The sequence below is a fragment of the Leucoraja erinacea genome, chromosome 9 (genome assembly GCF_028641065.1).
Source record: "Leucoraja erinacea ecotype New England chromosome 9, Leri_hhj_1, whole genome shotgun sequence".
Taxonomy (NCBI): Eukaryota; Metazoa; Chordata; class Chondrichthyes; order Rajiformes; family Rajidae; genus Leucoraja; species Leucoraja erinaceus.
In genome coordinates, this window is record NC_073385.1 from 49,187,468 (window position 1) to 49,212,553 (window position 25,086).

The window sequence follows — 25,086 nt, forward strand, 5'->3', positions numbered from 1 at the left end:
TTTAAACCAGCATCTGCAGTTCCTTTCTACACTGGGCAAGTCTCAACTTGGGAAGGGAATATCATCCAGCATTCTTTCATAGCTCCAACTACTCCCAGCGGTCTTCACTCCCAAACTCCATCTTGGGCTGCTCCTTCCGAGCCCCGTCCAGTAATTCTGTTCCCAATTATTATCCCGTACTCTTGCTTAAATTTTGCCTTTGCTGGAGGTTGGTGGTCTGAGAGAAAAAGGTCACCCAAGCTCAAACATAAAGAAGTCCAAAGTGACAAGTCCAAAATCTGTGCCCACAGGGAGAATTGAGTCTGACACAGAAAGTGACAAATCTTCTTCTGCCATGGAAAATACCTTTTCTACTGTAGAGAACCTTGAAATGATTTGGCATTGAATTGGGTTACATTTCATGCTGATTGATGTTAAAAATATAAGGCACCTTTTAAGAGATCAGGTGTTGGACATATTATTTCAATAACCAATAGTGATAAATAACAGCGTTAATAGTTAGGAGCTGAGTAACGTATAGAGGGATCATACACAAGTTGCTGACAAAAAGGGAGATCACAAACATTTATGAACTTTGAAAGCTAAACAGCAGTTAAATGCCATCTTAATCCTAAACATACCAACAACAATGAGGAGAAACTCTGTCTCAATTGGTTTCATTTAGATTTATTTACTTTTGTTATCAAAGACAATGTCTGGAAATTATGTATTAAAGATTCTGTCCATGATTTTGCTTTTACAAAAGACTGTGAAATGAGAATGTGCACTTGCTTATTCTGATCCTGCCCACCCTTGCAAAGGACAAGCACTTTCAATTCTTGACAAAATGTCATCTTAAGAACAGGCGTGTGAAATGGATAATGTCTTCATGATTACGTACATCTCTTCTGCCTGATAATTTAAACTCTTTCCTTCAAGCCGAGGTTTCAAAGACATCTCTGTGCTAATGCTGGGCATGGTTCTTCAGGAAGGTCCAAGGTTGAAGAATGTTAGGCACCATGACTGGACAGACATTTGCTCATGCTCTAACCTGTACAACGGGTCAGTGTCAGTAACTGAGGGTCACCGTGAATTAATGGCAGACAACCAAACACAACCGGAGGGCGATAGATGCATCTGCACAGAACTCAATTAAAAAAAAAATTGTTGGCTGGATTTCAGATGTATGGCGAGATACATTCACCACGGCCGCAGAGTGTCCTTGCAGTTACTGTGGCTTTTCATTGTCAGCCTCTGGGTATGTTGGATATTTAATCGTATCAATACTCTCCTTCACTTTGTAAGATGGATAGAGGCCTGTTCGCCCAGATTTCCGATTGATGCCTTTGGAATAACCATCCCAGTGGTTGCCAGCCACCCCAATCAGATCTCCAGGCTCCAATACAATCTCCTCTGGATTCTGTGGTTTGTGAGGAGAAATTGCAATCTGATTGTGCGCATTTTGTCCACCAAAGTAGTAGATGTCATCCAGGGAATGGAAATAACCTGATGCATCTGGGTGTAATGTCTGCATTATCTCATAGGCCACTCGACAAACCTGGGAAACAGAAACGGAATACAAATTGTTCAGACCACTCATTTTAAAGCTGTATCACTTTACAGTGCAAAATAACACATTTGTTTTGGTACTACATGTGGAAAGCGCTTAGTATTCTTGTGTAAAGTTTATAGGAGGATTTGGTTTTGGTTGTTTTCCATAAAAGAAGCAAAATATTTCAATATTTGTGTATTTCATTAGAACTCACATACTCACCCTATGCACCATGTCAATGATGCCTTCGACAATACTACATACCTTCAACGGACCAAGACAGTGATGCTAATTCAAGGGATGGTGAAATTCCGTTAAAGTGAATTAATCATGAAAATGTAGACCAGATATTTACAGGACTGCCAAGAATGAGATGGCTGGCATTAAAACCACAGATTTGTAGTTCTGTTAGTAATGGCTCTAAATTCATTTGCTCTCACTTGCAAAATCAATCCAGAGTTATACAGCATAGAATCAGATCCTGCAGCCCATCATGTTTATATTGACCATCATACCGATTTCTGCCGATCTAATTTGTCTACATTAATTCCGCATCCATCTATGTCTTGCTTAGTCATGCTGTCCATATGCTTCTTCAAGTTGTAACTGTTCTTAATTTTACCACCTACTTTGGCGTCTCATTTCAAATGCCAACATCTCTTTGTGTAAAACATTTGCCCCTCAGATATCTTTTTAATTCCTCCGTCTCACCGTAAACTTGTGCCCTCTAGTTTTAGACATCTATCTATCTACACTAGTTCCATGTACTCCCCTCCATCAGTTCCTGGGACATTTTCTTTCATACATCCACTGTGTGAACTTCCTTCTGAGATCCCCTTTAAATCTTTCCCTACTTATCTTAAATGTATGCCCTCCAGTATTAGACTCCTCTACCCTTGACAGATAAAAAATATTTTAGTTTAGTTTTGAGCTTAGTTTGGAGATGCAGCATGGAAAAAGGCCCTTCTGCCCACCGAGTCCATGCTGACCATTGATCAACCACACACTAGTTCAATGTTACCCCACTTTTGCATCCTGCACACTAGGGGCAATTTACAGAAGCTAATTAACCTGCACATTTTTGGAATATGGGAGGAAACCGACGCGGTCACAGGGAGAACATACATACTCTGCACAGAATGCACCTATAGTTAGGATTGATGCCGGGTCTCTGGTGCTGTGAGGCAGCAGCTCTACCACTGTGACACTGTGCCGTCGTTGGCTTGATTGTCCTCTCTGGGCATTTATTGATTCACTGATTTAGAACAGCAAATGGGCGGTGGTAGATATGGTGCCTTGCAGCGCCAGAGACCCGGGTTTGATCCTGACTATGGGTGCTGTCTCTATGGAGTTTGGTAGGTTCTCCCCGTGACCTGCGTGGTTTCTCCAGAAGCTCCGGATTCCTCCCACACTCCAAAGACATACATGTTTGCAGGCTAATTGCTTGGTGAGATTGTAAATTGTCCATAGTGTGTGCAGATAGTGTTCGTATGCGGGGATCGCTGGTCGGCACAGACTCGGTGGGACGAAGAGCCTGTTTCCACACTGTATCTCTAAACAAAACCAAGTCCCACTGACCAACATGCATATTGGACAATTTAGGACACTGACTCTTTCATCAGAGGTTGGTGAATATGTGGTCTTTAGTCAGAGGGTGATGAATATGCGTAATTCCTAACTACAGACGACTGTGGAGGCTAAATCAATGAATATTTTTAAGGCGGAGATTGGCGGATTCTTGATTAGTACGGATATCAGAGGTTATGGGGAGAAGGCAGGAGTATAGGGTTGAGAGGGAAAGATAGATCAGCCATGATTGAATGGTGGAGTAGACTACACAGGCCAAATGGCCTAATTCTGCTCTCAGAACTTTTGAACGCACTTGTGCCCACTTTTAAAAAGCAGTATGTGTTTTATCAGTTTGAAGGAATAATACTTTTAAATAGCAAAATGGAGTGAAAGGAAAAAAGAATTATAGTGCAAAAAGCCAAGTCGTATAGAACAGCACTGCATTGTGTTTACTGCCCAACGAATCTTAATGGAAGCATCACAATCCATATACCTTTCAGTTAAAGATGATTCAGAAAAATATGATGGCAAACTTGAAACATTCGTGAATCCATCATAAAAGGGCACAAAGCTCAAGGGAAAGAAATAAACATTGTCAATCTGCATGATTTAATCTGAATTCTCATGTCTTTAATCAGAGTGAAACACCAGCATTGGGGAAGGCACCTATATCTACTGAGAAAAAAGCAGCCAAGAGCTGAAATCAGTGCTGTCGCTGAGGAGTCCTTCCCTGGATATTAGCTGTAAACGTTTCCTACAGCAGCACCAGCACTTTGTACTATGTTTTAGAGATACAGGTCTGTTGACATTAATGCAATGAATTATTAAGGCCGACACACTGATACTGCTAAATATTGCCTTCAGTGTTGTTGAGCAGGAATGAATTTCTGGGCCCAGCTGCACGAAAGAAGCAACACTCAGGAGGATTGAGTCGCGAGCTCGGCATCCTTCTAGCAGGTCAGTGGGGAGGATTTTCCTGAAAGGTATTAGGACAAAATGATATTGCTGCAGCCTGAATTAATGAGGTGACACAATGTCGTTCCCTTTGTCAGGTGGAAAGTTCAGATAAATGAAGTTTGAATCATTGAATACACTGAAAGCTGGAGTGATCTTTAGTCATAGACAGAATAGAATAGAATTCTGAGCAATAGACAGGAAAGTGGAGCTGAAGCAGAGAACAAATCAGCCATGATCTCATTAAATGGCAGAGCAATTCTGAGGACATAGCACCAACCACAACTACCATTGCTTCAGTTCTATACTTTAGGTACTTGTTCTAATGTCTTCTCAATCTTTGACTGATAACACTCCAGTTGGATTGGGGAAATTAGGTATGAAGCATGGCTCAGGAGTTATGAAACGGGGGGAGCAGTCAGTTTATTCAAAGAAGAACCAGATTTTTAAATGTACTGTTTTATATGAAACCTTCCCTCAGTAATAAAAACAAACACAATTGTGTCCACAATTACAGACACTCCCCAATTTACAAGATACAAGATACAATTTATTTGTCATTTGGACCCCTTGAGGTCCAAACGAAATGACGTTTCTGCAGCCATACATTACAAACAAATAGACCCAAGACACAACATAATTTACATAAACATCCATCACATCGTTGTGATGGAAGGCCAAAAAAACTTATCTCTCCACTGCACCCCCCCCCCCCCCCCCCCCCCCCCCCCCCCCCCCCCCCCCCCCCCCCCCCCCCCCCCCCCCCCCCCCCCGATGTCAGAGTCAAAGTCAAAGCCCCCGGCTGGCGATGGCGATTGTCCCGCGGCCATTAAAGCCACACCGGGTGATGCAAGGTCGCACACCGGGTCTTGATGTTAGAGCCCCCGGCGTGCGCTCGCAGAGTCCCGCGGCCATTCCAAGCCGCGCGGGGCGGTGCTGTGAGGCCCCGCTCCAGGAGCTCTTCGACCCCGCAACTCGGGCGGGAGAAGTCGCCGTTGCGGGAGCCCTGAAAAGCGGTCTCCCTCCAGGGACCCGCGGGCTCCCGGTGCCGCCGTCCGCCAGACCCGCAGTTGCAGCCTCCGAATCTCCGGAGGTCGGGCCGCAGCAGCGCAGCAGCACCGCAGCAGCGCTCTGGACTCGGCCAGCTCCACAACGCTAAGGTGACTAGGCGGCACCAGAGCCCCCGGTCTTCCTGTTGGAGGCCGCTCCTCGTTGCAGCCCCAACAACAACGGAGACCCGACAAAGAAAAGGTCGGGTCTCCCGTGCAGGGAGAGATTAAAAGTTACCCCCCCCTCCCTCCCACCCCCCCCCCCCCCCACCCCCCCCCAACAAAAATAACAAAAAAAAAAACCATAGAGAAAAAAATAACAAAAACGCAGACGGGCTGCAGAGGCCGCTGCTGACGAGAGTCGCGCCGCCAATTTACACAACAGGCGACTCCTGTTTACGTAAACAATTCTATACTAGTGTAATCAAGTCAGTTTATAACTTCCACAGCACTATACGATCACTCAACTTTACATCGGGAACAAGCCGGCAAAGGCAGAGGTGTTTACCCAGAAGGCCGTGTGCCACAGAAGGTGCCCCAATGGCGAGAGTTGGTGATTCTGACTGATGTAAAATGTGACATGTAATGGTTCACGGAACATAAGCCTTACATAAAAAGGGGAGTGCCTGTACAAGCTGCTGGATAACTATGTTTAAGAAAATTAGCTTTGTAAATTGACCAAGCAATCACTTCTATTGACACTTTTATAATAATACTTTATCAAACAGTGTAACATCCATTGACACTTGCAGCCGATTGAGGTGGGACATCCTGATCTTGTACCATTGTGACGAGGCAAGACAATAAATAAATTCAAAGCTTCTGGTAATCAGCCATCACTGAAAGTCCAGTGAAGCGATCACGTTAGGGCAAGGATCGCCAAACTAATGCCCGCGGGCCACATGCGGTCCGCCATGAGATTTTATCCTGCTCGCAGCAAGCTCTTAACACGTTCCGTGCGGCAAATTATTTAGTGGTAGCGCGGGAACATACACGTCAGTTTGCTCTAAACTTTAGAGATACAGCGTGGAAACAGGCCCTTCGCTCGCGTCCACCCCCACCACCACCACTAACACTATCCTACACACACATACACACACGGGACAATTATACCAACCCAATTAATCTACAAATCTTCAGTGTACAACCAGCATATGTAGTTCCTTCCTATTCAAACCTGTAAGTATGTGGAGAGTGGGCGGAAACCGGAGCTCCCAGAGAAAATTCATGTAGGTCACTGGGAGAACGTAAAACTCCGTACAGACAGCACCTGTATTCAGGAACGAACCCGGCACTCTGGCGCTATATGACAACAACTTAAGACTGTTGTACAATTATCTTGTACAACTGTAACATAACAAATTATTGCAGCTGTTTTTAAAATCCTTCTGACATTTTTTTTACAAAAGGCAGGTTCTCCCCCAACATTTTGACTGTGGGGAAAAAAGGAAAAAGGTCAATTATTCGCGGACCATTGACCTTGTTGTATTTGTTGGGCCAAAGGGTAAATTATGTCAGAGAAACCTGTTGATCTATCAAATGGCCATGCATTTATTGTAGGTTGGTGTATAAGTTGCGATGTTGCTGCAGATGAATGTGTCAAGGCAGTGTTTGTCGAAGGTGTTTGTCAGGAGTTTATGCTAAATATTAATGTGGGAAATTGGGTGCAGAGAAACTAAAATCAAAAGTCTATTGAAAATAACATGCCTGGGAATCGAATCCCAGTGGAATATACCACATGCTGAGCAATTTTGCATCAACCCATACAATGCTGTACCTATACATTGAACTGATCGCACAGCTATCTGATGGAATAGTACAGATAGTTAATTACTGATACGCATTCACGCTCACTTTCCTCTTCCACTTGACGGTCATCTAACTACAGAATGACTTGAGTGCTCCATTAATAGGAAATCTCTAGTTTGGATGCAGTCTTCAGAGCCTTTTAAACATTTATATTTAGACCAGTGGTTCACAGGGGGGCAATTTGATTTTTAAGGGGGGCAATTGAGCGCGACTGAGGAAATCTCTCCAAAGTTTGGATGTAAACAGTCTTCAGAGTTATTTTTTAAAACAAGGTCTTTATTTGTATTTATTACTATCCCAGGTAAGGCTGCTTCTTCAGCCCGCTTTTCCATTGAATTATATATCGCTGTCTTCTAGGGCAAGTCACTGGTTTAGACTATCCAGGTAAGGCTGCTTTCCCCGCTTCCATTGGTCGCTGTCTGTTAGGGCAAGTCACTGTTTACTCCATCAGCTTTGATTAGAGTTGCTGTGGGTGGGGGAGAGAGAGAGGGGAGGGCCAGGTTGTTGTGGGGAGGGGAGGGCAGGGTTTAGCCATGCTGCAACAAACCATCTCGGTAGGGAATCGGTAAGTGTGTGATTATAAATTAATTCACACACCCCTCAGCTTAAAGTTTAACCTTGGTTGATGACTATGTTTTGTTTTGAATTTCTTCCATTTGTTTTACTTAAGTGCTTTTTTGAGTTCATTAAATTTATAAAACTGACATAACTTTATTTTTTACCTACGGCCCGCAAAAAATGTGCCAAATATATAATGTCCTTATTCAGGTCCTTATTCTGAAAAGTTTGGAGGCCCCTGGATTAGGGTATTAAGTGGCCACCTCCTCCATTATCACATCACTAAATGAAATATCCCCACCAATTATTACACTGTTCAGGACATGTCTGTTTCGTCAATTAATATTCTAACTGTTTATATATCCAGCAAGCCCTCCCTCAATATGAACAAAAGTAATATATTTTGAGGGTCTGGCATTTTTCAGTCAAAACCCCTCGACCAGCCATTAATATTTTAATATTTAAAGAGGTTCTGCCAGTAGGAAAGTGCTCCCACTGTAAAAGTATAACCCTGCAAAGTTACCCACATGCATTTAAAATGTTAAAGTTAAGTGGGTAATTATAACCATCAAAACTGTAATTAAATGCTTACTGTTATCTTTGTGTTTGAAAAGTATAAAACATCAGTGTACCATTGAGTGCCAGAAGAGGCGTCATACTGTGCTGAATAAAGACCTTTTGCATCTGTCAGCCTCAGTCTCTGTGCGACTCAGTTACAACACCTATAAAGGCGTTATATAAAAGATGGCTTATTGATTCCTATTTTGAGCTGGTTTATTATTTCTTCAGACACCTGATGCGTCCGTTAATTCTGATGCTCCAATTAATTCTGCTGTTTCCATTTACTCTACCTCAACACCCACATTTTCTTACTTTACTTGTATAATGACCATTGACACTTGGCATGTGCCAGCGTACATTCTTTAATACTCCTTAATTCCACCTGTTGGGACCACTGCCCTCAACCCACCCCAACATGTTACAAACCTATTATTACTTTAGTTTAGGTTGAATCGAATCAAAACGGTTCCACTCGAAAATGGTTCAATCTTTTATTTATTTTTCAATTCTTCTGAAAGGGCAAAGAGCTGAAAGATTAACTCAGTTTCTCTACAGATGTCACCTCAGCTACAAGAACTTCCCAGCTGTACTTTATCATTCCTGTGTCGTTGCCAAAAGTGTCTTACTGCTTTTCACCAAATGTTTTTCTTTCAAACAAGTCAGGTTCTAATAATAGGCTGCGTCGACTCAAGATTGCTCATGGCTGTGGTAGAAATCTGAGCTTTCAGTTCTTTTCCATCTTCAATATTCACTATTCTGTGCAGTCTTCCACCAAATTCACCTTTTAAAAAACTGAGATTTACACCTCCAGGAAGGAATGACTGAATGCAGCAGGTGAAGTAGCAGTTAAGATCAGCTTAAGCCTCTTAGTCCAACTGCTACGTTAAATTATTTGATCTCAATCCCCTCAAAGGTATTCTCTATTCATTTTGATTTCCTCCTCACATTCTCTGCTGCTAAGAACCAACCTCTGATCTCTTAAAAGGACACAAAGTGCTGGAGTAACTCAGCAGGTCAGGCAGCATCTCTGGAGAACATGGATTGGAGAAGGTTACACAGAAAAGCTGGAGAAACTCAGCGGGTGCAGCAGCATCTATGGAGCGAAGGAAATAGGCAACGTTTCGGGCCGAAACCCTTCTTCAGACTGATCAGGGTGGGGGTGGGTGGGGACAAGAAAGGGAAAAGGAGTAGCCGGTTCTGGAGGGTGGGAGGAGACAGCAGGGGAGCAGAGGAAGGGGAGGAGACAGCAAGGACTAACAGAATTGGGAGAAGTCGATGTTCATGCCCCCGGGGTGCAGACTCCCCAAACGGAATATGAGGTGCTGTTCCTCCAATTTCCGGTGCTGCTCGCTGTGGCCATGGAGGAGACCCAGGACAGAGAGGTCGGAGGCGGAGTGGGAGGGGGAGTTGAAGTGCTGAGCCACCGGGAGGTCAGCTTGGTTATTGCGGACCGAGCGGAGGTGTTCGGCGAAACGATCGCCCAACCTCCGCTTGGTCTCACCGATATAGATCTGCTGACATCTAGAGCAGCGGACGCAATAGATGAGGTTGGAAGAGATGCAGGTAAACCTCTGTCGCACCTGGAACGATTGCTTGGGTCCTTGAACGGAGTCGAGGGGGGAGGTAAAGGGACAAGTGTTGCATCTCTTGCGGTTGCAAGGGAAAGTGCCCGGGGAGGGGGTGGACCGAGAGGGAAGGGAAGAATTGACAAGGGAGTTATGGAGGGAGCGGTCTTTGCGGAAGGCAGATATGGGGGGAGATGGGAAGATGTGGCGAGTAGTGGGGTCACGTTGGAGGTGGCGAAACTGACGGAGGATTATTTTTTGTATGTGACGGCTGGTGGGGTGAAAGGTGAGGACTAGGGGGACTCGGCCCTTGTTGCGAGTGCGGGGATGGGGAGAGAGAGCAGTGTTGCGGGGTATGGAAGAGACCCTGGTGCAAGCCTCATTTATGGTGGAGGAGGGGAACCCCCGTTCCCTGAATAGTGAGGACATTTCAGATGTCCTGGTGTGGAACGCCTCATCCGTGGAGCAGATGCGGCGTAGACGGAGGAATTGGGAGTAGGGGATGGAGTCCTTACAGGAAGCAGGGTGGGAAGAAGTGTAGTCCAGATAGCCATGGGAGTCAGTGGGTTTATAGTGTATGTCGGTTAGAAGTAGGGGATGGAGTCCTTACAGGAAGCAGGGTGGGAAGAAGTGTAGTCCAGATAGCCATGGGAGTCAGTGGGTTTATAGTGTATGTCGGTTAGAAGTAGGGGATGGAGTCCTTACAGGAAGCAGGGTGGGAAGAAGTGTAGTCCAGATAGCCATGGGAGTCAGTGGGTTTATAGTGTATGTCGGTTAGAAGTAGGGGATGGAGTCCTTACAGGAAGCAGGGTGGGAAGAAGTGTAGTCCAGATAGCCATGGGAGTCAGTGGGATTATAGGGAATGTCGGTTAGAAGTAGGGGATGGAGTCCTTACAGGAAGCAGGGTGGGAAGAAGTGTAGTCCAGATAGCCATGGGAGTATGCCATAGCCAATGGATTGGAGAAGTTTTGGTTCAAGATCCGTTTTCAGGCCCAAAACGACACCTTGTCTTGTCTCTTTCCTGGTTCTGATGAAGGGTCCCAGACTTGTAATTTTAAGTACCATGTTCTCCAGAGATACTGCATGACCTGTTCCAGCATTTTGTCTTTTTTGTACGCCAGAACCTGCAATTTCTTGTTTCCATCATGTAATGCTTCATGTTTCTCTTCCTGCCAATGCCCTTTACGTGCTGAGTGTTTCCAGTATTTTTGAACTGAATTTATTTTTGTCTGCACTGACCCTCTGTGATGTGTAGCAATGAAGCGACTGCAAAGACTGCCGTCAAAAGGGGTGTGCAATCCCATTTTAATATTAACCATAATCTTTGATGATATTAAAACATATTCGGTCTCCACTGAACCTTTTTTAAATGCAGTTACATAGGAAAAAGAACAATTTGTGATTCATTGTTGTTTTTTCATATTCTGTGCATAAACTATGCATACATTTTCTGACATGACACAAGATGCTTGGTAGGAAAATCAAACAATAATTTTTCTACCCACAAGCTTCAGGAATTGGATCTCTTTGGAAGTCGCAGCACAATGGTTCAGCGATGGAGCTGCTGCCTAACAGCGCCAGAGACTACGTGCTATATCTCTAAAATCTGAAGTTCGAATCTGACTGCAGGTGCTGACTGTATGGAGTTTGTACGTTCTCCCTGTGACCATGTGGGTTTTCTCCGGGTGTTCCAGTTTCCTCCCACACTCCAAAGGCGTACAGTTTGTAGTAAATTGTCCCTCGTGTGTAGGATTAGTGTACGGGGTGAACTCTGGTTGGCGCCAACTCGGTGGGCCGAAGGGCCTGCTTGCGTGCTGTATCTCTAAAATCTGAAGTTTAAATCTGCAGCCATTTCAATTGAAATGGGAAATGGGCATAATTTATTTGACTGATTTACAACCATTGTACTTGTCAAAACTGCCATAAACTGAATTTTGAAAGTTGCCATTAAAGTAAGTATAAAAAACAAAGAGAAACTTTACCATTTGACATAATCTCTTCATCAGGACAGAGCTGTGCTTGAGAATATTTACTCGCCTGAGACTAGTTAGGTGAACGTGGATGAGCAGAAAGTGTTGCAGATAGACGTTCTGGTTAAGAGAGACTTGATAGCATCAAGGAGGACAGATGCATTAATCACAAAAACACTGCAGTCATTTTGCAGTACAATTTCAGATTTGATGGTGAAAAGTTTCACATGCATAAAATCTGAAGCAGAGGGTTAATGCAGGCAAGGGATGGATTTAAAGGTAGAATGTGGGAAGATGGTCGGGGGTTGTGGTTATAGCAGTGTGTAATGTGACAAATTATTTCCTGGAACAAATAAATAAAAACAATTGAAGAGAAGAGGAATAAACTTTGGTCATTCGCTTTCTCAGCTCTCTGTACTTATTGTCTTCATTTTATAGCTCTCATTATTCATTCGTCGCCTTGTTCCCAAAGCTTGAAATGAAGCATTATTTCCCAAAAGAGGTGAAATGTTATCGTTGCTATTAAGGTAACAACCTTAAATCTTCTCGCTATTAAACACTTGGAGGATTTAAATTAAGCTAACATGCAGAAGAAATCTCAATTCTCTTTCTTAACTTCTCCCCCCCAAAAATGTTCACTCATTTATTGAAATGTGGACATAAGGAACTGCAGGTGCTGGTTTACAAAAAGGACACAAAGTGCTGGAGTATCTGAGTAGATCAGGCAGCGCATCTGCAGAACATGGATAGGTGACATTTTGGGTCAGGACTCTTCTTCAGGCCCGAAACGTTGCTTGTCCGTGCTCTCCAGAGATGCTGCCTGACCCGCTGAGTTACTCCAGCACTTAGAGTCATTATTGAAAGATATTTTTATTGAAACAGATCAGCAACCACATTGGTTACTTTAGTTTAGTTTAGAGATACAGCGTGGAATTAGGCCCATCAGCCCACTGAGTCCTCGCCAACAAACAATCACACCCCGACACTTGGTCTACTCTACAAACTTGGGACAATATACATGAAATCTACAAACCTACACTCCTCGTTGGATTGCAATCTTGTCGTGTTCGGGGAGCTTGTGTGGCTCAGTGACCCCTAGAGCTATGACAGCGGGAGATTAGTCTCCTGTTAGGATCTCCCATGCTGGACAGGTCGAAGGGGAGAGGCGAGACAAAGAGTAATCCTCTGGTCCTCCAGGTTTGAGGTTGAGCACAGGGCTAACAACCATGTCTCGTAAAACAAATATGTTACAGAAACAGCAACTGAAGGAATCAGCACTACTTAGCGTAATGGACTTAGAAACATGGAAACATAGAAAATAGGTGCAGAAGAAGGCCATTCGGCCCTTCAATATGAGCATGGCTGATCATCCAACTCAGTATCCTGTACCTGCCTTCTCTCCATACCTCCTGATCCCTTTAGCCACAAGGGCCACATCGAACTCCCTCTTAAATATAGCCAATGAACTGGCCTCAACTACCTTCTGTGGCAGAGAATTCCACAGATTCACCACTCTCTGTGTAAAAAATGATTTTCTCATCTCGGTCCTAAAAGACTTCCCTCTTATCCTTAAACTGTGACCCCTAGTTCCAGGGCTATCGACAGATGCTAGGATGGAGAACCAGACAGCAACCCAAGAATAGCCCTGCTCTGGACACTGGAAGGGAAAAGGAAAAGAGGAAGACCCAAAAGCACCTGGCGTCGAACTGTAGAGGAGGAAATGAAAGCAGTTGACCTGACCTGGGGTAGTGCCCAGAAGCTAGCCCAGAACAGACAGGAGTAGAGGACCTTTGTTGCTGACTTACATGCCAGGAGGCACAATAGGCAGTAAGTAGGTACAAACCTACAAACCTTTGGAGTGTGGGAGGAAATTAGAGCTCTCGTGGGGAAACCCACATATTCATAGGGAGAATGTATAAACTCCGTACAGGCAACATCTGTAGTCAGAATCAAAGCCGGGTCTCTGGCGCTGTAAGGCAGCAACTCTACCACTGTGCCACTGTACCGCATCTACTTGTTTCCCATGTGATGACTCTCACAAAATGAAACGTCAAATTAGGACATTTTAAGTCTTGAAATGGACAAAACACCATTGAGATTCAGGGACAGCTTCAAGAGTTTTTTTTTTAAGCAGGCAGATCATGAATTTAATCTCCTGGAGTCAATTATGAAGAAAGCTGCTCCGAATAAATTTGAGTGAGAAACTCTCAATGTTACATTGTTGCTATTAGCAAGGTTATTGTTTCAATTTACTGACCATAAGCTATTTGTCGTAAAGGAAAGATAGAGATGATGGTATTTACATTTTAATACATTCTGGAATGAAAGGGCTAACAATGGTGTGTTGAACAGAAAACAGATGAATTGTCTGGTGCGGGCTATCTCAATGTGAACTGCACAAGTTGGGAGATTTTTTCCACTCTTCAGCTACAGCTATTTTCCATCACATTTAAGGATTGCAAGTGAGAAGCAGAGTACGGCAACATGAGGTCTAACCAGACAGGGAAAGTGTAATGAAGAAAAATACTTCTTTGAGAGAGAATTGAAAAAGACAAATGAAAAAAAACCCGAATTATTTACTATTTGAGAAGCTTCATTTACTATTTGCAAGTTTCCATAGTATCCATAGTTTTGAGTCTGTAGAAGGGTCTTGAATAAGCAAGATCATCACTTGACAAATCCATGGTGCTGATTTATTGTTATACCTTTCACTTCCTATTTCCCCTTTATTGGGGATTTCATTACTTTTTCCTAACAATGATCTTAAGTTGACTGGTCTGTAACTCTGAGGACTCTGCCCATTTCCCTCATTAAATGGTGGTATCACATTAGCTACCAACCAGTCATTTGGCACCATACTCTTTTCCAACCAATTATTAAAATTACTATCAATTTCTGCCTCTGCTCTCCATTTTTTAGATTCTTTGAAAGTGTATGGATGGAACATATTGTGATCTCAGTTTTATTTTTGCTTGATTAGTTTATTTAATATTTCTCCCTTCCTTTTCAAATGCATACAGTTCAATGCCCATCTCATCATCTAATGTCATTTGTGTATTCCTTTGCCTTGATGCACTTCCACAAATCTTCACACTTCTCTGCATTAAATTCCATTTGCCTCCTTATTGCCCAGACCATCACTGACTGTCATAGTCATACAGCTCAGAAATAGGCCTTTTGGCCAAACTTGTCCATGCGACCAAGATGCCCCATCTAAGCTAGCCCCATTTTCCTGAATTTGGTCCATATCGCTCTAAACCTTTCCTATCCATGTACCTGTTCAAGTGTCATTTGAATGTTGTTAGTGTACATCTCAACTACCTCCTTTGGCAACTCATTCCCTATACCTACCACACTCAGAGTGAAAAAGTTGCCCTCCGGTCCCTTTTAAACCCTCTCACCTCTAAACCTATGTCCTCAGGTTCTTGATTCCCCTACCCTGGGTAATATCCTGTGCATTCAAGCAAAACTCTTATTGTATTGTATTGTATTGTATTCAAATTTATTGTCATTGTCTCAATTTGAGACAACGAAATGAATTTCCCTTACAGGCAGTATCATAAAAAAATCACAAAAAAATAATAAAAATAAATAATAAATAAATAATACAACATATTAAAAATAAAATTGAAAGCTTCATTCCTCCCCGATAGTCACAGCTCATTTCTGTACATCTGCAAACATCTTTATCATGACCCTGTGTTTAGGTTCAAATCAATATTGTGCACAACACAATCAAGGAACTGAGCACTGAACCTTGGAGATCTCACTGGTAACAAGTCCTAAGACTATTACCCTCTGATTCATACCCGCCCTGAAGTTGCTTTTCAAACCCTTTACACAAGTCCTTTTCTTGGATCCCCTGCAAATTCACCTTTTTTGAACATATTGTCATGCAGGATGTTGATACAGGCACTTAATCATTCATGTCAGTGCAGACTACTGCAAACGCAATTCCCTTATTAAGCTTCCCGCTGAACTCTTCAAAAACATAATTGTTAGTCAAACATGACCTTCCTTTGACATATTCACACTGACTCTTCTTGATTAATCTGCATCTTTTTTAATGAAGGTTTATACTGTGCTTCAGAATTGATTTCATTGATTTGCCAAGCACAGAAGTCAAACTAATTGGTCAGTATTTATGTGGTGTTCGCTTCCTCCCGTTTAAAACAGTACAACTTAAGCAGGTGCCCAATGTTCTAGCACTACTACCGCAGACAGGGATGGAAACATTATGGTCAAGGCATCACCAATTTTGTTTCCTTACTTATTTTACCAATGTGTGGCAATCTTCAATGGGCCTGGCAATATTTCCACTTTCAAATATGTTAAACTCTTCACACTTCCTTTTTTACTGTTGACATCTAATCAAATATTTCATACATTTTCTACTTGGACAGTTTCTTCCCAGCTGCAATCAGGCAACTGAACAGTCTCTCATCAGCTAGAGTGCCATTCTGACCTCCAATCTACCTCATTGGAGACCAATGAATTATGTTTAATTGGACTTTAACAGACTTTATCTTGCATTAAATGCTGCACCCTTTATCTGTGCCCTGTGGATGGCTTATAAATGCGTACAAAATCATGAGAGGAATAAATCGGATAGACGCACAGAGTCTCTTGGCCAGAGCAGAACCAGAGGACACAGGTTTAAGGTGAGGGAAGAAAGATATAATAGGAAACTTTTTCACACAAAGGCCGGTGGCTTTATGGAATGAGCTGCAGGAGGAGGTAGTTGAGGCAGGTACTATTGCAACGTTTAAGAAACATTTAGACAGGTACATGAATAATACAGGTTTAGAGGGATATGGGCCCAAAAAAAGGCAAGTGGGACGAGTGCAGATGGGACATTTTGGTCTGTGTGGGCAAGTTAGACCGCCATGTCTGTTTGTATGTCTCTACGGCTTGGTTGTGACCATGTACAATCTTTTGTTTGAGTCAACAGCACACAAACAAAAGCTTTTCACTGTATCTTGGTACACGTGACAATAATACACTAAAATAATTTCAACTATCTTTCATAAAAAGATAAATTATAAATAGAATTTCCCATCCTTATAAAAAGATACATTTTTATACTTTTGTATATGTATTCTTGTTCAAAGGTGAAATAATAAATGTGTGTCATAACTTCATCTTCGTCATATTGAATTCAGGCAAATTTATCCTCAAATGTTCATTGGCAGAACACTCCAACTACTTTATCTGATGATAAGTGACTGTCAAATCCACTTGTTGCTTTTTACAAATGAAATGATTTTTGATTAGCAAGCTTGCTGTCTTCCTCATCCAATTTACTTCCACATTTAAATAGAGTGTGGAAATAGCAAATTTAATCATAGCTACGGCTTATTTTGTGACGTTAGTCTATGATCACCAAGAATAGAATGTGTTATTTTTGATTTAATTATGCTGTGATTAGAATGCAGTGTTTGAACTTCATGGACAAAGTGTATTAGTTCTACAGCATTCTGGATGGGTGGTCTCGTGGTTGGTGAGTCACAGAGAGGCACAGTGTAGAAACGGCCCCTTCGGCCCAACTTGCCCACACCGACCAACATGCCCCATCTACAATATTCCCATCTGCCAGCATTTCACTCGTATCCCTAAAACCCTGTCCTATCCATCTACCTGTCCAAATGTTTCTTAAACATTGCAACACAACCTGCCTCAACTACCTCCTCCAGCAGCTCGTTCCATACACCCTTTGTGTATAAAAGTTATTCCTCAGGTCCTTATTAAATCTTTCCCCCCTTAAAAAGTGTCATTTCACTGTGCCACTTCATAAAGACAATGGCGACTTTGTGGAAAAATCCTCACACCTCTCCAAGTTGCTGTTGCACCTACTGACTGGAGCTACGCTTGAATTAAGCTGTCTAAACGTGTCCTCAGGCTTGACATCGAAGCACTTTGTCCTGAGATTATGAAAGACAAAATATTTTGTCATTCTTCGTTTACTTTATTCAAAACAAGATTCAAATTAAATCACCTAAAGCAATGTTCTATGTCAGCAGCATTCTACCACACTACAACACACATTCCTCATGATATTTGTTATTTAAATGGATCGCTTGAAGTGTTTTTATGTATTTCTATACTGTTAATTAAAATTAATAATAACTGAAATGGAAAATACAAAATATAAGCCCCAGGCATGATGGATTCAGGGCAGCTGCAGTTTCAGCTTCCCTTTACCAAGTTATGGGCGGCACAGTGGTGCAACGGTAGAGTTGCTGCCTTACAGCACCGGAGACCCGGGTTCGATCCTGACTACAGGTGCTATCGGTGCAGAGTTTGTACATTCTCCCTAAGATCGTGTGGATTTTCTCCGGGTGCTCCGGTTTCCTCCCGCATTCTAAAGATGTGCTGGTTTGTACTTCATTTTGTTTCTATAAATTGTAAATTGTTCTTGGTGTGTAGGACAATGCAATTGTACAGGGTGATCGTGTTCAGCGTGGAATCGGTGGGCTGAAGGGTCTGATTCCATGCTCCATCTCTAAAGTCTAAAGCTAAAAGAGGACTCCTTACCCCATTGACGTTCATTGTGTAGAGACTGGTTGAGCGCATGAAGTGGTTGTAACCTGGTACTATTCATCATCTAGGAGTACACTCCAGACATCTCCGAGTGTCAGGTACCATTAAATCGGGATGCATCCAAGGTAGAGGCCAACAAATCCATCGTGCTGGCTGCTTCTTACGAAGAGCTCTCCAATCATTCCTACTCCTGTGCCGTCTCCCCACCACCTTTCAAATGTTCTTCTTCAATAATGAGATGAAAGGGAAGGAATTGGCAAAGGGAACCACGAGGAAGTGAAGCTGCTCCTCACATGTTTGCTTTCCAATACAACACAGGCTGTGATACAATACATGTTGTTTGCATCTCCTTTGCAGGGAATTCAAACATTTTTGTAAACATCCTTTACCGACACAAGTTTCTTCTATGTATTATTAGGCAGCCTTGTGGGTAGCTATTTCATACTCAATCTCTATCTCGGGCATGGCAGGCATATTTGCATCATATTTCCATCCCTTAAGATTGCAGTACCTTTAAAGAATTAAATGTACACTTCTGAAGATTTCTCCAAATGAGAATTGGCATGAAAGTATCTTGAAGAGCAGCAAACTTCATGCTCCAATGAGTTGAACGCAGTGTTACTGGCTGTAAATAACTATTCTGCAGCACTACCCTTCGAGTTTTTATTCATTAGCTCATTTTTCCTGAATTTCATTTAATCGCCTGCTTTAAATTTGTAATTTAAGTGACTTCAAATGTGATTATAGACTATTGCAGTTCTTCTCTTCACAAAGTCATCAAAAGACTTGTGTTGCTTGTAAGTGCATGGACTATGAATAAATTATCAGCATCAAGGCACTGTTAAATAACTTAAACGCAGCTCTGAATACTTTTCCTAAAGCATCTATTATAATTTTGGGTCCACGATTATAATTTTGGGTTCCCTTGTGTACCATATTCAATAGTCAGATGGTAACATCTGACAACTCAGTGCCGACTTTATTATCAAAAACCTATTCTATTTGATTTCCTCGCCTTTCAGAGTTTATGGGTCTGGCAATTATTCTGCTTGCCAGAGGAATCAAGTTATACTCTCATTCTCATTCCCAATAAGATGATAATATCAGTAACATGAATTTGATAGACTACACACAGCCTATTCACACTAAAAAGCCTAAACCAACCAAAAAGAGCAGAACATAAGCATGCTTTATGATGTTAAGTATATCTTAGCTCTTTCAAGATTTTCCACAGTTAGTCAATGTTCTTGGAATAAAACAGTGAATACTAACAATCCTGCTTTCTCAATTCTTGGATAATTGAACATCCGCTTAAGTTTTATCCTCAAACAAGAACATCATTCATTGCCTATAAATATAATCAGAGTGCTTAAATGTCAACCACCTCCAGAAACCATCCAGAATAGGAGCACCTGTGACATAATAAACCAGAGATGTGGGCTGAACAGCCCCTTAAGCCTATTCCATCATTCAACAGGATCAAGGCTAATCTCATTGTTGATCTCTATAATACTTGATGCTCCTTCCAATTTAAATCCTCGAATTCTGCCTCTGCACTTCTCCAAGTTAGCTTCACACCCCACCAGTGAGGAAAATGTTTGTGCATCACAGTCTTTGGCCATTATCTTGTGTTCCAAAGGGATAATTTCTCATCCTCCTAAACTTCAGAGTTTCTTCCTTCTATTCAATCTTTCCTGTTTACCCCTTCCTTATATCCAGGAATCAGGAATGGGTGTGCGCCCATTTCTCCCACCATCCCGCCACACTGTGGCCCCACTCCTTTTCTCCTTCCCCTTCCACCTACATCCCTGCCTCTGGCTTCCCATTTCACTCCTCTCCTTATCTTATGTCCTTTTGCTTCCTCTTTATTTCTAGCCATTGTCCACCCACTTGCCAAACCTCGCCTACATCCACCTACCACTTGTGCAGAAAGGAACTGCAGATGCTGGTGTCTACCGAAGATAGACACAAAGTGCTGGAGTAACTCAGCAGGTCAGGCAGTTCAGTCTACCTGTCCATGTCCTCCAGGGATGCTGCCAGACCTACTGATTTACTCTGGCACTTTGTGTTTTGATCATTTGAGTGAATCTTCTCTGCACTGGTTCTAGAACTGGCCACAGTATTGTATACTTCATTGTCTTATAGCACAGCATAATGTAGTGCTGTGTAGAATGCAGTGATTAACAAATGTAATGACTCCCACCTTTCACTTTTGCATGGCGATCTCTGGAGTAAAATAATTTTCACTTACAGTCAGTTATACTACAGTAACCAGATTTAATCGTACACAGTTACAAATTCAGGAGTGCCATTTGTAAAATCATAATTAACAATTTCTAAATGGCCATCATAAAATATTTCCTAGGATGACCTTGCCATCAATGATAGCAGAGATGATCTGTTAACTGTCACACAAGCTCTTGGTTGACAGGACAGGCATAATGAAGATGCCAGTTTAAATAAAGGCACCAGTGGTAAAAACCTTCAGGAAAACTTAGTGCATAGACTTTACTTAAGACTATAGAGATGCAGCGTGAGATACAGCGTGCCCACCAAGTCCATGCCGACAAGCGATCACCACATACTTACCACACTAGGGACAATTTTACAATTTTTCCCAAAGCCAAATAACCTACAAACCTGTACATCTTTGGAGTGTGGGAGGAAACCGAAGCACCCGGAGAAAACCCAAGTTGTCACGGGTATAATGTACAAATTCTGCACAGACAGCGGCCGTGATCAGGATTGAACCCGTGTCTCTGGCACTGTAAGGCAGCAACTCTACCTCAACGCCACCGTGTCACTCCACGGTCAGGATTGAACCCGTGTCTCTGGCACTGTAAGGCAGCAACTCTACCTCAACGCCACCGTGTCACTCCACGGTCAGGGTTGAACCCGTGTCTCTGGCACTGTAAGGCAGCAACTTTACCACACCCCACTCTGCTGCCATATATATTAATGAGCTTTCAAATGCTTAGCACAGAAGCAACAAAGCATAACATCTCTTCTATCCATACAATCTTTTGAGTGTAGGCAGAGAATTGGACAAAATAGCTTGATCATACAGGATCCACAATGAGCACACCACAAAAACATGAGATATCCAAACAGGGACAAACAAAAAAAAAAAGTTGTGTGATTGTTTTCAAAGGACCACGTGATCCCCTTCTCCTCAAAGCAGGGTGAGTGCACACTGTTAATTTATGATGATAACTTGGCATTTGGGTCAAAATGTGCTTCATTTTCCTGGTATCGTGCAGACCTGCCCAAGTATACGGAAATAACTCACTTGGGTAAATAAATTCTAACATCAGACCTAACCATGTTAACAGCCACCTATAATAATATGTATTATTATTATTATTATATATTATTATTATTGGTACTTGTTTGAAACGTCCCTGCCAATGTGGCCACATTTAAGTGCTTGTACAAAAACCATGGCCATGACAAGATGGGGGCAGGGGGGTTGTGTGGGCAGGGGGGGTGTGGGGGAGGGCTGTGGGGGCGGGGGGGTTGGGGGGTGGGCTGTGGGGGCGGGGGTGTGTGTGGGGGCAGGGGGGTGTGGGGTTATGGGGGTGTGTGGGCGGGTGGGTTGTGGGGGGGGGGTAGGGGATGGGTGTGGGGGGGGGGGTCGTGTGGGGGGATGGGTGTGTATGCAGGGGGGTTGTGGGGGAGGGAGTTGTGTGGGTGGGGTGGGTTGTGGGGGGAGGTGGGTGTGTGGGCGGGGGGGTTGTGGGGAGAGGTTGTGTGGGGAGAGGGGTGTGTGGGCATGGCGGGGTTTGTGGGGGGGAGGGGGGGGTGTGTGGGCGGGGTGGGGGAAGCGAACTCGAAAAAAAAGACGGGGGGGAACAACCATGGGGGAGAAGGGGATATCACGGGGTAGGGAGGCAGGAGCCAGTGAGGGGGACCAGAGGGCTGGAACTGGCAGTGCAATAGGGACTCACAGCGAGCGCTGGTCACTGGTCGTTCCCCTCCACCAGGATCAGAGTCTCCGCTTTCCGTTTGGTGACATCTCCGACTGGGCTGGGCCGCTTCCAGTCCCTCTGAAAGTTTTGTCCGGTTCGAGACCTCGGAGGAGCATCAGCCATCGGCGCGAATCCTCGGCTCGGCCCGGAAGCACCATCAGCAGCTACGGCGTGTGGGCGGTTGGAGACCTCCGCCGGCCAACCTCAGCTCCAGTAAAGACCCGATGGCGCAGGAAGGGGCAGACCGTCCCGGGGAGTGACAGGAGAAGAGTCTAATCCGCGCAGCGCTGACTGGCAGGAGAGGAGATCGATCTGCACACACGCGTTTTTTAAGATTTTTAAACCTTGCCAACTTTTACATTATGCCACCAATCGGAACGAAACTTGGTGCACTCGCAGCACAGGAGAACGGGGAGTGTGCTGGCAAAAAATCATAGCGCTATCGTGTACCATTTTTGCACAATAGAAAAACCATGCAAACCGGAAGATGACAAGATCAGAGTTTTAGTTATGTATAGATAGATTTCATTTATCATACCTGGGATGAGAAGGTACAGACCAAAAAGTCAGCCTGAGACAGGAAGTGGATGTCGAGAATGACACCTCGCAGTGAATTCTCTGTGTATCGGTTATGTAGTCCAGCTGAAAATGAGATGGAGTTATCACTGATGAATTCATAGTCTGGGTATCTGCAGGTTAGAAAAACAAATTAGAAAAGCAGGTTTTCACAATCCTCAAACACAATCCATAATCCTAAATCTTTAGACTCTCGAGAAACAGCTCGGAAACAGGCCCTTCGGCCAACCGAGTTGACTTTGACCAGCGATTCCCATATGCTAGCACTATCCCACACGCCAGAGACAATGTACAATTTTTACCAAAGCCAATTTGACTACAAACTATGCTTTTACAGTGTGGGAGGGATACTAGAACACCCGGAGAAAACCGATGCATTCATGGGGAGAAAGTACAAACTCCGTACAGACAGCACCAGTAGTCAGGATCAAACGCTGGTCACTGGTGCTGTGAGGCAGCGACTCTATCGCTGCACCACCCTTGCCACCCTCAAAGTGAAGAAAGTACTTCAAGCAAATCAGCAAGAGTGTGCCTTATATTATTCTGCATCAGCTACCCTTTCCTTCCTAATTTATCTCAGCTTCCCCCATGGTGTAACTGCAATCACGGAGCTGCTTGCTCAGCTCAGCAGTCATGGCACGTGGTCTGACATCTGCTGATCCTTCTTCCTCAGTTTTATCAAAATCAACTGCCAAGTGTGCTTTCAGAGCAGCTTAACAACCTTAAAGAAACAGCAATTCATTGATGCACCAAAACGTTAAAGGCCACAGGTGTAAGGCAGAATGAAGCAATATATGATCCCACTGTGAAATGCACCAGTGCACATTCACCTGTGGTTTATTACAGGCACTGTTAGCACTGTGTTAGTGGATTCAGTGGGATCTAAAACCAATAATAAAGCAGAGCAGGGTTACAAAAAGTACAGCTAATTAAATAAAAAAGAATGCCAAAGATGGAGTGTAACTTGAAGTCAGCAAAGGTTATGCTATAAATTGACTGCCATCTGATGCAAAATCTCTAATTTTTATTGACAATGTCATCCTGCTGGCATCTAGGAATATGATGGAGTGGAATTAAGAGCAGAGAGTTTGAATGAAAATCACAATCAACCCTTCTGTGAAGTTAGCCAGCCATGATTACTTCTGCAGCATCAGGCTGCATGTTTCAGTTTCACCATTTTGCTCATGGTTTGAAATTAAGCCATTAACACTTTTATTTTTGCAATTGCATGTCTTGAGTTGATGTTTTCAATAAACTGTGTAAATGTTATGTTTAGATTCTCGGGGAAGAAGGTGACCGCTGAAATATTCCAACAATTAATACGTATTTTTGAGCATAAAATCTACATGGCCATGTCCATGCCAATAAGACTTGGACATTATTCAGACAATTTATATTATACAAGTGCCAGGCACAATGAACTGAAAAATGATCTGCAGATGCTGGTTTATAAAAACAAGCACAAAGTTTTGGAGTAACTCAGTGGGTCAGGCAGCATCTCAGGAGAAAGAGGTGACATTACAGATTGAGACCCTTCTTTAGACTGATTCTAGGCAGAGGAAGCTGGGGTGGGGGGGGAGAAAGCTGGAAGGGAGTTGGGGCAGGACAAAGCCTGGAAGGTAGATACAAGTGAGGTGAGGGGGGGGGGGGGGGGGGGGGGGGGGGGGGGGGGTGATAGGCGGCAAGTTGGACAAAGGCCAGACATGAAAAGACAGGAGGTGAGAGACAAAGGAATGAAGAGTTGTGAATTGTGAAGCACGAGGGAGGAATGTAAGTGGAAGGAGAGGGGGAAGAGATAAGTGTGACTCCAGGTGGGGCACAGGGGAGAAGGGCTGAGGGGGGAAAGAAAGGGAGATGGAGAAAGAAGGGGATGGAAGTGCAATGATCTTTCCCAAAACGAGTGAATTTAATAGGCACATCAGTATCCCTTCTTCCACTACTTGTGGGGCACCACTGACCTGAAACATAAACAATCCAGCAACGTAAGTACTGAAGCTACAGGAACAGATTAAAGCTGGAAATACCTCATGGATCCCCAAAGCCTCTCACTCTCACTTTTTTCTATTACGCACTACCTCAGGATCAAGGAAGACTTGCTTCCTTTTCAGTTGTCTGGGTTCTGAGATTGTTTATGAAGCTAATGTAGGAACGGCAGACTCGTTCATGCACGGAGCAAGAAGCATCTGAAGCCAGCAGTGCTTTGATAGAATATCTTGCACCTGCCTGAATGAGTGCAGCTTCAACAACACTCAAGAATTTCAATGGCATCCATTGTCAACGCAATCTGCTGGTTGGGCACTCCTAACAAGCAGGACAGTTTCCTCCTAGCTGCTTTCAGGCAACTGAACCATCTTGCCAACATCTAGAGAGCAGTCCTGAGCTATCTATTTCATAAGAGACCTTCAGACTATATTTGATCGGACTTTACCGGACTTT

The 25,086-nt window shown here is 43.4% G+C and overlaps 1 protein-coding gene across 7 annotated transcripts in view; it reads right to left on the reverse strand.

The window, feature by feature from the left end:
- Positions 1-650: 650 nt before the first annotated feature.
- LOC129700355 (alpha-(1,6)-fucosyltransferase-like) overlaps positions 651-25,086 on the reverse strand; it is a 664,773-nt gene continuing 640,337 nt past the window's right edge. For all 7 annotated transcript variants that reach the window (XM_055640772.1, XM_055640767.1, XM_055640769.1 and 4 more), the window contains 2 exons: positions 22,613-22,763; positions 651-1,537 (listed from right to left, as the gene is read on the reverse strand). In XM_055640772.1, coding sequence (XP_055496747.1) covers positions 1,208-1,537; positions 22,613-22,763 — 481 coding nt within the window. In that variant the 3' untranslated portion in view covers positions 651-1,207. The remainder of the gene's footprint in view (positions 1,538-22,612; positions 22,764-25,086) is intronic.